Raw genomic sequence first — 11,459 nt, 5'->3', positions numbered from 1 at the left:
ATGAAGCCTCTCAGACCAAATCCAACACTCTCCGACGATCTCATCAGCGAGATTCTCGTACGCGTGCCAGTGAAATCACTAATTCAGTGCCAATTAGTCTCCAAAACCTGGCTTTCCTTAATCAAAAACCCGGTCTTCGTCAAAGCCCAACTCCGCCGAGCAATCAGAAGCGGATCTGATGAAACTCTTATGATTCTCCGCTATTCATGTTCCACTTCGACGGAAAGTGCTAAGCTGAAGTTATCACTCTTTGACGTGGACTCGAAACAAATTGTGTCTGAAATTAAGTATCCGTATTCTCAAGGTGAGTCTAGATCCCTGCCTCCTTTAACAGTTGTTGGTTCTGCTAATGGCATTGTTTGTGTTGTCCTTCACGAAACTTCACGCATGGATAGATTCTTTCTTTGGAATCCTGCTACTAGACAATCATCAAGTGTTATTCCTGGAAGGGGCTTGAGTACATCCCGCGCTATTGGTTTTGGTTATGATCCGGTAGACGGGGATTATAAGATTGTTGTGGTTGTATCAGGGCCTTCTCTTCCGGCTGAAGTGTATTCGGCTAATAGGAATGTATGGCGAAAAGTGCCTGATCCGATTGACGGCCCTGATGACATCTTTCTATGGCATTTCCATGTGTGTGTTAATGGATTTTTGTGTGGTATTGAGAAGGGTGTAATGATGGTGTTTGATTTGAACAAGGAGGTCATGAATTGTGCTATTAAGCTCCCTATTGTTGCTGCTGGCGGTGTTGGTGTTAATGGTGATGATGATGAGGACGACTTTGACGAGGAGTTTTATGATGCTCAACCTGAAACTCGTATTATCGAGTTTGATAAGTCTATTGCTGTCATTACGTTGTGGGCTGATGCATCGGATGATGACAGAAATGGTTGGAGATATTTGGACAAGAAGATTAACATGTGGAGGCTGGATGATGATGCATGCCTTAAAGGTGGTGGAGTTGAGGCATCATGGACGATAATGTTTTGTATTGATTTGGAGATGTCAGGAATACTTCTAAATGGCTATTTCAGCAATGGGGAACTCCTACTACTAATAAGAGATGATGCTGATGATCATCACATGTGGATCTCGTGTGATGCTGACAAGAAAGAGGCCAAGATTGCTCGAGTTGAGATGGCTGGTCATCATTACACTCATCGTGTTGAAAGGTATACAGAGAGCCTGGTTTCACTCCCAGGATTCGAACAGATTAAGAACTGGAATGGCTGCGATGATGATAATTAAGTAAACATATAACTGATTGTGGTAATTTTATGCTACATACAAATGAAGCAACTCTGTCTTGTTAGTCACCATTGGTATGTTATTGTAGTCAGTTTTCATAGATTGGCTATATTCATCTGCTCTAAATAGATAGCTACAGTGTTGCCTTTGTTGTTAACTTTCCATCTGCATTAGTGGTCCAATTCAGTCAACTATCTATGTTCGAGTTATGTTATAGATTTCGCTAAACTATGTTGGTTAAAATGTTCCCGTAATTGTTTTTTTTCTAAATAATTTTTGATTTGATTGATTTTGTATTCACATTTCTATTGATCGTTACCTGGATGCAGATATATATATATATATATATATATATATATATATATATATATATATATATATATATATATCGTAACTGAATGTTTTTTTGATCAAATTCAAAATGACCGACAATAAATCAGTTTTATTACGTGCTCCAAATTATAATCATTTAATGAGAAGAAACATAGTAGAAATTTATTTTAGTTGTGTACTTGTTAAGTAATTATAGTTATCTTACTTTTATTTCTAATTTTACTTTAAATATATCTATGCCGAGTATCATAGATATTAAAGATGATTTTGTTGTCGAGTACCACTTGGAAATAATAATGTGATCAGATGCATGTGCCGTTAAGAACTTTGCACACGAAATTCCTAATTCAACTTAAATTATACACCTATAAGGTTAATAAATGTCGAGTAAATCTTGGCACACATCCTTATACACTACAAATACACTACTAGTATTAAAAGAATGCCCCTGGCGAGCCCATTTTAAGAAAATAAAAAGAAAAACAGTTATTTATAGTACAATATACTAGTCCTATAATCTAGGTAGTGAGTTTGTAGTGTTTAAGGTTGTGTATCAAGATTTATTCATAAATGTCTTCTTACAACATAAAAAAAACATCCCGGTTATCCCGAATAATCATGAAAACTACATATTTAATTTACGATAGGTATCGTTCTATATCTAATACGTGTATAAAATATATTTAAAACTTTTATATATATTTAAAATATATATATATATATATATATATATATATATATATATATAGACCATATAAATTAATCTCTTTGTTCAATGGGATCAAAGAGATTAATTAAATGCCCATATAAATTATATATATATAGATCTTATACATTGATGCGTGAAGTAACAAAGTGGAATACAAAAATTCAGTATAGTGATGATATAGATCAATTCATCCTGGTTTGTTTTGGGTAAAAGCTGTCACACGTTGAATCCTAGTCATCTCGACCTATTACTTTGTCCTTGAACAGGAACGATGGGTTGATAATTAAGATCGATTTCAATCAAATTAATATATATAGATATTTCATAAAAAATGGGTTTCAAAAAGTATATATCGTTACGTTTTTGTTGTCGGGTTTGATATAAAAAGCGTTCTCGAATTTATGCGGAAAGCGGAAGAGCTGCTAAAACTGCATGCGTGCAACCCTAACAATGGTTTATGTACAAATTAGAATGGATAGTTTAGTTCGTTAAAACACAGGTTTTGATCAAAATCCAATGTCATAGATTCAATCGTACGCACAAAACATGCTTTTTACTTATTTTTCTTAAAATACATTAGACTTAAAAGGATTCACTATGTAACATGAATTTGACCAGGATTTATAAAGAAAGCAAGAGATGGATAAAAAAGTAGGGATGATAATTAATCAAAGAGTTGATTGATACCTTGCCTATATTATTACTATATTTTGTCTAATGATTTTGTTAAAGTATATGAGTTAGACCTCACACAATTTCAATAGAAAAACTTCAATCATTGCAATTTATTTGCAATGATGAAAAGGAGATACTATATATAGCATAGCATGTACTTTTATTTATTTCTAAAATAAAATTTGAGATAATTAATCCGTGAATTCCTCAATTATTGATCGTTAATGATTTAGGTCACTCAACTAAAAGTCCAATAAATATGTCCTTTAACTTTCAAAAAATCTAATTTACGTCTTTTGTCCGAATTTGACTAACAGATGTTAGTCAACACTAACCTGGAAATCGAAAATAAAATAAAAATGACTTGGAATATGTCGTGGCAATCAAAATTCACGGATTGAAGTGAAATTTTGATATGTTAATCTACACTAATCTCAAGAACATGGGTGATAAAAGTTTTCGATTTTCAACTCACCAACACGTATAGAAATCTACCCGATAATCTCAAGAACGGGGAAAAACACTTACGAAAATCCGCACATTTTGTATATATGATTTTATTTCTAAAATTCATACTAATAGTTTTTCAATGTTATGTCATGTATATAATTTTAGAACTTTTTGAAATAGCTTAAGGACTTATTAAGACTAGTTAAATACATATAATTCTTGACTTATCGACATGATTTATGGACGTATATACATGAACATATATGTAGAACGATATAGTTTTTGACTTGAAGGAGATTAATAATTTATGATACTTGTTTTATATGATTTAACTCTAATAAAAATAATATTGTAAATCTGATATATGATATCTTATATCTGATGCGATTAACGAGTGATTTTTAATATTTATTCAAAATTTATCATTTAAAATTTTGTAATGTCGTATAAATTTTTTATAATTAAACTTTAAAATTATTTCAGGATCTACAATACAGCTAAAGAATTTAGTGTATTGAAATGTTAAACTAATATATTTTTAATAAGTTCTTTAATAGATATTTTTATAATTAGAATGATAAAAATAAATATTATCAGTTCCAAGTAAATATTTAATTAAATTATAAAATTTAAATGTGTGCTAATTAAGATGGAGTATCACTTTAATATATTACATTGACTGATTTATAGAATAACCGACCAAACTGATTGTAATATTTAATATTTCAACTTCAAATAAAGATGTATTATCACTAACAAAATTAATTGTTTAATCAAAAAATTAAATTAGCATACATCAATTTTATGATAAAAAAAGAACAACATAAAAACATAATCATTTCATATACTTATAAAAAATAAAAGGAAATGAAACGGATAAGAACACCATTTTTTTATTGAGACAATTAAAAAAACAATCAAATCCAGACACTCGACTCGACCGCTAACCCTAACCCTAAAAGTTTCCGCATTTCTTTCTCCCATCCACACACTCCGCCGCTACCTATTATATCACCGCCATCAACTGTGTGATTCAATCGGACTCTGCAATGGCCCCAATCAGACCAAATCCGACACTTTCCAACGATCTCATCAGCGAGATTCTCGTTCGCGTGCCAGTGAAATCTTTACTCCAGTTCCAATTAGTCTCCAAGACCTGGCTTTCCCTGATTAAAGACCCGAGTTTCGTCAAAGCTCACCTCCGCCGAGCAATCGCAACCGAAACTGATGAAACCCTTATCATGACTCGCTATACCTATATGACAGATACTGAAAATGCTACACTGAAATTTTCAGTCTTGGACGTTGATTCTCATCAAATTGTGGCTGATCTCAAGTATCCGTACACTCAAGGTGAGTCTAGACAAGTAGCTCCTGCTTCTGCAATTATCGGTTCTGTTAACGGCATTGTTTGTGTTATCTTTCACAAAAATCTAAGCGAACATAGTTTCTATCTGTGGAATCCTGCAACTAGACAATCAAGAGCTGTTCCGGGATGTGCCTTAAGTACTTCCCGCGCTATGGGTTTTGGATATGATCCGGTAGATGATGATTATAAGATTGTTAGTGTCGTATCGGGGCCTTCACTTCCTACTGAGGTGTATTCGGCGAAAAGGAATGTATGGCGAAAAGTTCCTAATGAGGATTTTATGATTGGCATTAATGATGGCTTCATTCAAGGCTATTTTAATGTATCTGTTAATGGATTTTTATTTGATGTCGAGGAGGATGGCATGATGGTGTTTGATTTGAACACGGAGGTGTTGAATTGTGCTATTAAGCTCCCTCCTGCTGTTGCTGCTGCTATTGCAGCTGCTGATGCTGCTGCTGTTAACGTCCTCATTTCTTATGCAGCTCGACCTAAAACTCGTATTATCGAGTATAATAAGTCTATTGCTGTTATAACACTGTGGGCTAATGCACTGTATGATGATTGGACTGATCATCGGAGATTCAACAAGGCGATTAACATGTGGAAGTTGGAAGATGATTCATGCCTTCGAGGTGGTGGAGTTGAGGCATCATGGACGCTAATGTTTAGTATTGATTTACCAACGCGGCCAGCACATCTTTTTGACGGCTATTTTAGCAATGGGGATCTCGTACTACTGATAGCAAATGATGATTACAGGTGGATCTGGTGTAATGCCAGCAAGAAAGAGGCTAAGGTTGTTCGAGTTGATATGGCTGATCATCGTTACACTCATTATCTTCACAGGTACACGGAGAGCCTAGTTTCACTCGCAGGATTCAAACAAATCAGCTGGAATTAATCGTGGCTATGGTGATAATTAATTAAGGAAACACCGCTATTCTGGTATCTCTATGCTATCTGTCTTGTTATTCAGCTTTAATCTGTTATTTTAGTCACTTTTGAGAGATGGCTGTATTTCTTTGCTCTTGATAGATATGTTGCCAACTTTCCATCTGTATAATTGATCAGTAGACTTGTTATAATGAACTTTCCATCAGTTGGTTAAGGCATGGGAATCGACTTGTTATAATGTTTGTGAAAGCTGATAGATTTTCGTCAACTGTGTTGGTCAAGTCATTTTCGACCAGAATTGAACGGTCGAAAATGACCGCTTTTCCTATAGTGGATGTTCCTGCTAGCTAGCCTAGTGATCGTTTTCTCTGAATGAACTTTGGTGTTGTTGATCTTCTATTAGCCACATTAATTTGTATCAGTACAGGGATCCAGATCTATATATCCAGTGACAAGTTTTCAGAGCAAACTTATAAAAAACCCAACTAACGCCGATTAATCCCTGTTCCGTGGATCACCGAACTGATCAATCCAATTAATCTTCGATTAATCCTTGTTACATGACTTCACTGATTAAATTCGATTCCCGCTTATTACAACATTCATAAAAATAAGTCAGTCAACTTGCTTCTAGTAATCTGTGTGACTTGAAGAATGGGGTAGAAAAATGTTCGTTTCATTAAATTTTCTAGCTTTGAATTTATTGAAGAGGAGGTCTGCTCTTTATAATGTGGAATTATTTGCCAGTTGGTCTCTTTATTATATGTGGAATTATTTGCCGGTTGGTTTTTAAGTCTTCCCAAGTCCTCTTGACTCTGCCCTATATAAGGAGTCGAACTTACACTCTGAAAAATTTCCACCCTCCTAATCACCACAAGAGCTGCCAACTTTAACATCCGAAACAACTGTCCTTATCTCGTATGGGCCGGTGCCTATCCTGGTGGCGGTCGTCAACTCAACCCTAATCAGGAATGGTCCTTGGATGTTGATCCAGGCACCCAATACGCTCGTATTTGGGGTCGAACAAATTGTAACTCTGATGCCTCTGTTTGTGAAACCGGCGACTGTGGCAGGCTTGACTGCACAGCATACGGCAAAACACCAAACACAGTGGCCGAATATGCATTAAACCAATTTCAAAACTATGATTACTACGACATTTCACTAATCGACGGTTTCAATATTCCTATGGAATTTGGTCCCACTGCAGAAGGTGCAGATGGATGCAAACTCAGTAGATGTACAGCCGATATCACCGGGCAATGTCCTGATCCGTTGAAGTTCCCTGGCGAGTGTAATAACCCCTGCACCGTTTATAAGACTAACGAATATTGTTGCACTCAGGTGTCGGAACCATGTAATCCGACAGATTATTCGAGGTTTTTTAAGGACAGGTGTCCTACTTCTCTCAGTTATAAAGGTGATCAAACAGGTAATCGAAGCTGTCCAAGTGGTACTAACTACAAGGTTGTGTTCTGTCCGTGAGGATGTTATTCGTGTAATGCTTGCCAGACAATTGTACTTGCATACTACTGCACTTCGTTCCTCTTTTACAAATAGATGATGCCTTTTCATTCAACAAATACAGCGGTGTTTTACGTTATCTAAAATTATTGCTAACTGTTCACCGTTTTGGAGTACTCTATTTTGCAACCATTAGCTATACTTTTAAAATCTAACATGACAGCTAGATATTATACCTAACAGGTGCATCCCCTTGGAGATGCTCTAATGATTTTAAAATTGAAGAATTTGTATTGTATGACATTCAAATTATTCACTTATTATATATTTCCTGATTAATTTATGGGCCTCGAGCCGTTGAGCGTGTTGAGTTGGTTAGAAATATATTTAATCAATGAGGCAACTTTTTTTTAGTAAATCAATGAGGCAATTTTGATCATCATTTCAGATTTATGTATGGTATTAAGTCTAAATTTCAAACCTGACTTTCTGATTCCAACGTTACTAATTAAAATGTTAACTAGTATTAATATTCAATAAAGTATGATTTAAAAAGTTATTATTAACTTTTTATGTATAAATTTTAGATGATAAATTTTTATTCCAAAACAAAATTTTAAAACAATTTATAAAATCATTCCCAATCCTCCTGCCTTCGTCCGACGTCGTTTAATCTCACCCCTAAACCCAAACACCATGCCGCCGGTCAGACCTAATCCGACACTTTCCGACGACCTAATCAGCGAAATTCTCGCACGCGTTTCCGTAAAATCGTTCCTCCGTTTCAAATCCGTCTCGAAAACCTGGCTATCCCTAATCACCCACCTTGCTTTCCTCAAATCTCAGCTCCTTTACACTCTCTCAACCGAAACAAATCAAATTCTCATCCTCACCCGCTTCAAGCGCTACGAGGAGAACCGATTTCTACTCATTGATACCGATTCTTGTTGATTTCGTTGATCTCACAACTCGTCTATATATCTGGAATCCTGCTACGAGACACTCGAAAGTTATTCCGACTTTTCGTGATGTTCGGAATGATGCTTTGGGGTTTGGTTATGATCTGGTGGATCGGGATTATAAGGTTGTTAGGGTTGGGGCTCCGCCTTCTTTTGCGGAGGTGTATTCGTGTAATACGAATGTTTGGAGTAAGGTGAGTGATCCGGTTGATGTTCCTAGGAATGCGGATTTTGATGTGTGTGTTGATGGTTTTCTGTGCAGTGTTGGGGAGTATGGGATGATGGTGTTTGATTTGAACAAGGAGGTGCTGAATTGTGCTATTAAGCTGCCTGTTATTTATGGTGATGATAATGATGAGAATGATGATGATGCTTATGGTTATGATGTTGGTGGTGATAATGATGTAAATGATGATAATGTTTATGATGTTGCGGAAGATGAGGGTGATGATGATGAAGAACCTGGTGTTATTAAGTTTTATGATCCTCGTGTTATCGAGTCTAATGATGTTCGTATTATTGAGTTTAACAAGTCTATTGTTGTTATTATAGTGTGGGATGGTGCATTGAATGATGATAAAAAGATTAATTTGTGGATATTGGATGACGAAGCATGCCTCCGTGGCGGTGGAGTTGAAGCATCCCCATCCCTGACCCGATCCCTATCTGGGATTATTTTTCGATCCCCATCCCCGGCCCGATCGGGATTCGGGGATACCCACGGTGATTCAGGGATTTTTAATTTAAACCAAAATTTCTAATTAGGATTAGTTTCTAATATATCTTATTAATGCCTCATTATTTTTATTTAAACAGATCTTGAATGATTTGATTATGACCTTTTTTAATTTTAAGACTTATATTAATAGAATTAAATATTAAAACTTATTTCAATAAATTTAATTATATTTAATATATAATTATAATGTATATAATAAATAAACAGGTGATGTGAAAATTCATGACCGAAGTTGCACCTAAAGAGGTATATAAACATATTAATAAATAATTATAATATATATATATATAATATAATATAAAAATCGGGTCAGGGATCGGGCCGGCAATTGGGGAAAATCGGGTCGGGGATCGGGCCGAGGGAATGTGAAAAGCCGTACCCGGCCCGATCCCCGATATTTTTTCAAAATCGTCCCCGTTCCCCGACCCGTACCCGAAAAAATCCCCGAATCCCCGCACCATTCGGTGCGGGGATCGGGCGGGTCAAGAGTAATGCCCATCTCTAAGCGCTGAGTCTGGAATTTTGGTGCTAGCTTATGTTGACAGTGTCTTATTTGAAGGGTACATCACTGCATTTACTTTAATTTTGAGAGCTAAAAGTCTGTATACGCTGTCACCTTCTTCTGTATTGTTGAATGCCACAATAATTTTCTTTTTTATATCAACAACTTTAAAATTGTAATGTTTATATTATCAGCACTGAAGAAGCTTGTTTATAGCACTGAGGCTACTCCCTTGGGCCTGTACAATCAGAACTGCTAACTTTTCTGATTTTGACATGATAAATATGATTATTTGAGCAACTAAAAGCAACCTTATATAGTCCATATAACTAAATCTTGCATATGGAGAAATATATGTCATGTAATTCGTCTTCTTATTGATCTTGCTGTGTTCAATTTTCTGCCATTATTTTTGTTGCTTGATGTATGATGGGTGATTGGCTATTTGGCTGATCGCTGCTAGCTGCTTAGTTGAATATGCAGTACGTTGTGTTTAAGAATTGAGTATCTGAAGTACTGACTATGTTGGTTATATCATTTTTTGGTGCATAATCAGGGTATTCAGAACTTCCATTATAATCTGAGATAGGAGCGTCATGCAGTGAAAACAGAGCAGATGTCTGATGAAATATCTCGGGACCTAGCCTAAAAAAAGAGGTTCGTTTACTAAATTTTATGAAATGCATAGGGGATCTACAATTCGATTCGAAGTCCCTGTGTTATCAATGACATACTGAAGTACAATAGGGCTTTACAATATTGCAACCTTTGGCACTAAAATGAGTACTTAGCAACCATCCTCTCAGCAACCATCCCCTCGTGTTCGAGAGGGAGGTTTGAGAAAAAATTTAGACATATGAATCAAATTAAAAAATTTGTTAGATGGATAATACATGTGTTTTGATAGTTAAGAAATTTAATCGACGATTCGAAAAAAAGCTAAATTTGTAAAAAAAAAATAAAAAAAATAATAGGAAAGACTTATTAAAGAATTGACATGGATCTATTCTAACTTAGAATACAAAAGACTAAGGGGTCTGTTTGTATGGGCTGTTAGAAAGAGTTGTTTGTATTGGCTCTGAGAAAGAGTGTGTTGTTGTAAAAATTAGATAGTAATTGTTTAATAATTTTTTTTTGATATTTACATATGTTAAGTTATAATTAGAAAAAAAATAAATAATATTTTTGATGAGGTTCGCACAAAAATTGTTATTCTCAAAAGTATGTGGTACTTGCTTCTTATAAATCTGTTTTTGATTTAAAAGGCGTTTTTAGAAGCATGTGGTACTTGCTTCTTATGAAACCGTTTTTTATTTAAAAAGCGTTTTTAGATTTATCAAATAATTTTTCCTCTACTTTCCAGCAAAAAAACCGTCATTACTTTCTGTAACCGCAAATATCATAAATTGATATGACTTCTATCATATATTTATACAATTTTGGCATAATATCGTAAATATTAGAGAGATTTTTGCATAAAATATACTTACAAATTCAATAAAGTCAATATTTTATAAAATAAAATAATTTCGATAATGTTAATAACATCAGATTCTAAAGTATTTCATCGAACTTAAATGTAATATTCCCCCTTTCTTAAATATATTATATAAGTTAAGATCTTAATAGAACATCTTAAAACTTTATAATATTACTTATGATCCAAAAATATCTCGAAGATCTTTTAGAATCCGCATCGAATCCTCTTGATTTATATCTCGAATTGAATGAAATGAAACAAATACAAAATATGTATTTAAGTGAAATTTTAACGTAATAATATTAGTAAATATTAGTGAATTATATGTGATCATAATTTTATACGGAGTCTAGTAAATTTTAAACAAAAAAATCATAAAACTAATGTAGAACACTTAAAATTTAAGCATAATACAAAAAAGCTATCATAATTTGAATATTATGAAATTTTACGTTTTACAAAATCTTACTTATATATTATTAAAATTCTGAGAATATTTTCACAGATAAGAAAACGCGTAAAATCTCGATTGAATACACCGCATTCCCCCTCTCTTTCAACTTCAATCGAAACCCTCGTTAGACCTTCAGTTCTCTCCCCATCATCACCACCGAGTCGTCTCAGTGACTCAACA

General features: G+C 34.5%; 1 protein-coding gene across 1 annotated transcript; it reads left to right on the top strand.

Annotated features, from left to right (window-relative positions):
• Nucleotides 1–1,248, top strand: LOC108203741 (putative F-box protein At3g10240). The gene has a single exon (XM_017372871.2). It carries the CDS (start codon nucleotides 1–3, stop codon nucleotides 1,246–1,248), a length of 1,248 nt encoding a protein of 415 aa, XP_017228360.2.
• The last annotated feature ends 10,211 nt before the right edge of the window (nucleotides 1,249–11,459 follow it).

The sequence above is a fragment of the Daucus carota genome, chromosome 1 (genome assembly GCF_001625215.2).
Source record: "Daucus carota subsp. sativus chromosome 1, DH1 v3.0, whole genome shotgun sequence".
NCBI classification, from domain to species: Eukaryota; Viridiplantae; Streptophyta; class Magnoliopsida; order Apiales; family Apiaceae; genus Daucus; species Daucus carota.
Note: the sequence above shows the minus strand (reverse complement) of the source record. Positions and strands in the feature narration are given on the sequence as shown.

Excerpts from the sequence above, each read along its gene's own strand:
- LOC108203741 (XM_017372871.2), top strand. The coding sequence starts at position 1 with ATGAAGCCTCTCAGACCAAATCCAACACTCTCCGACGATCTCATCAGC.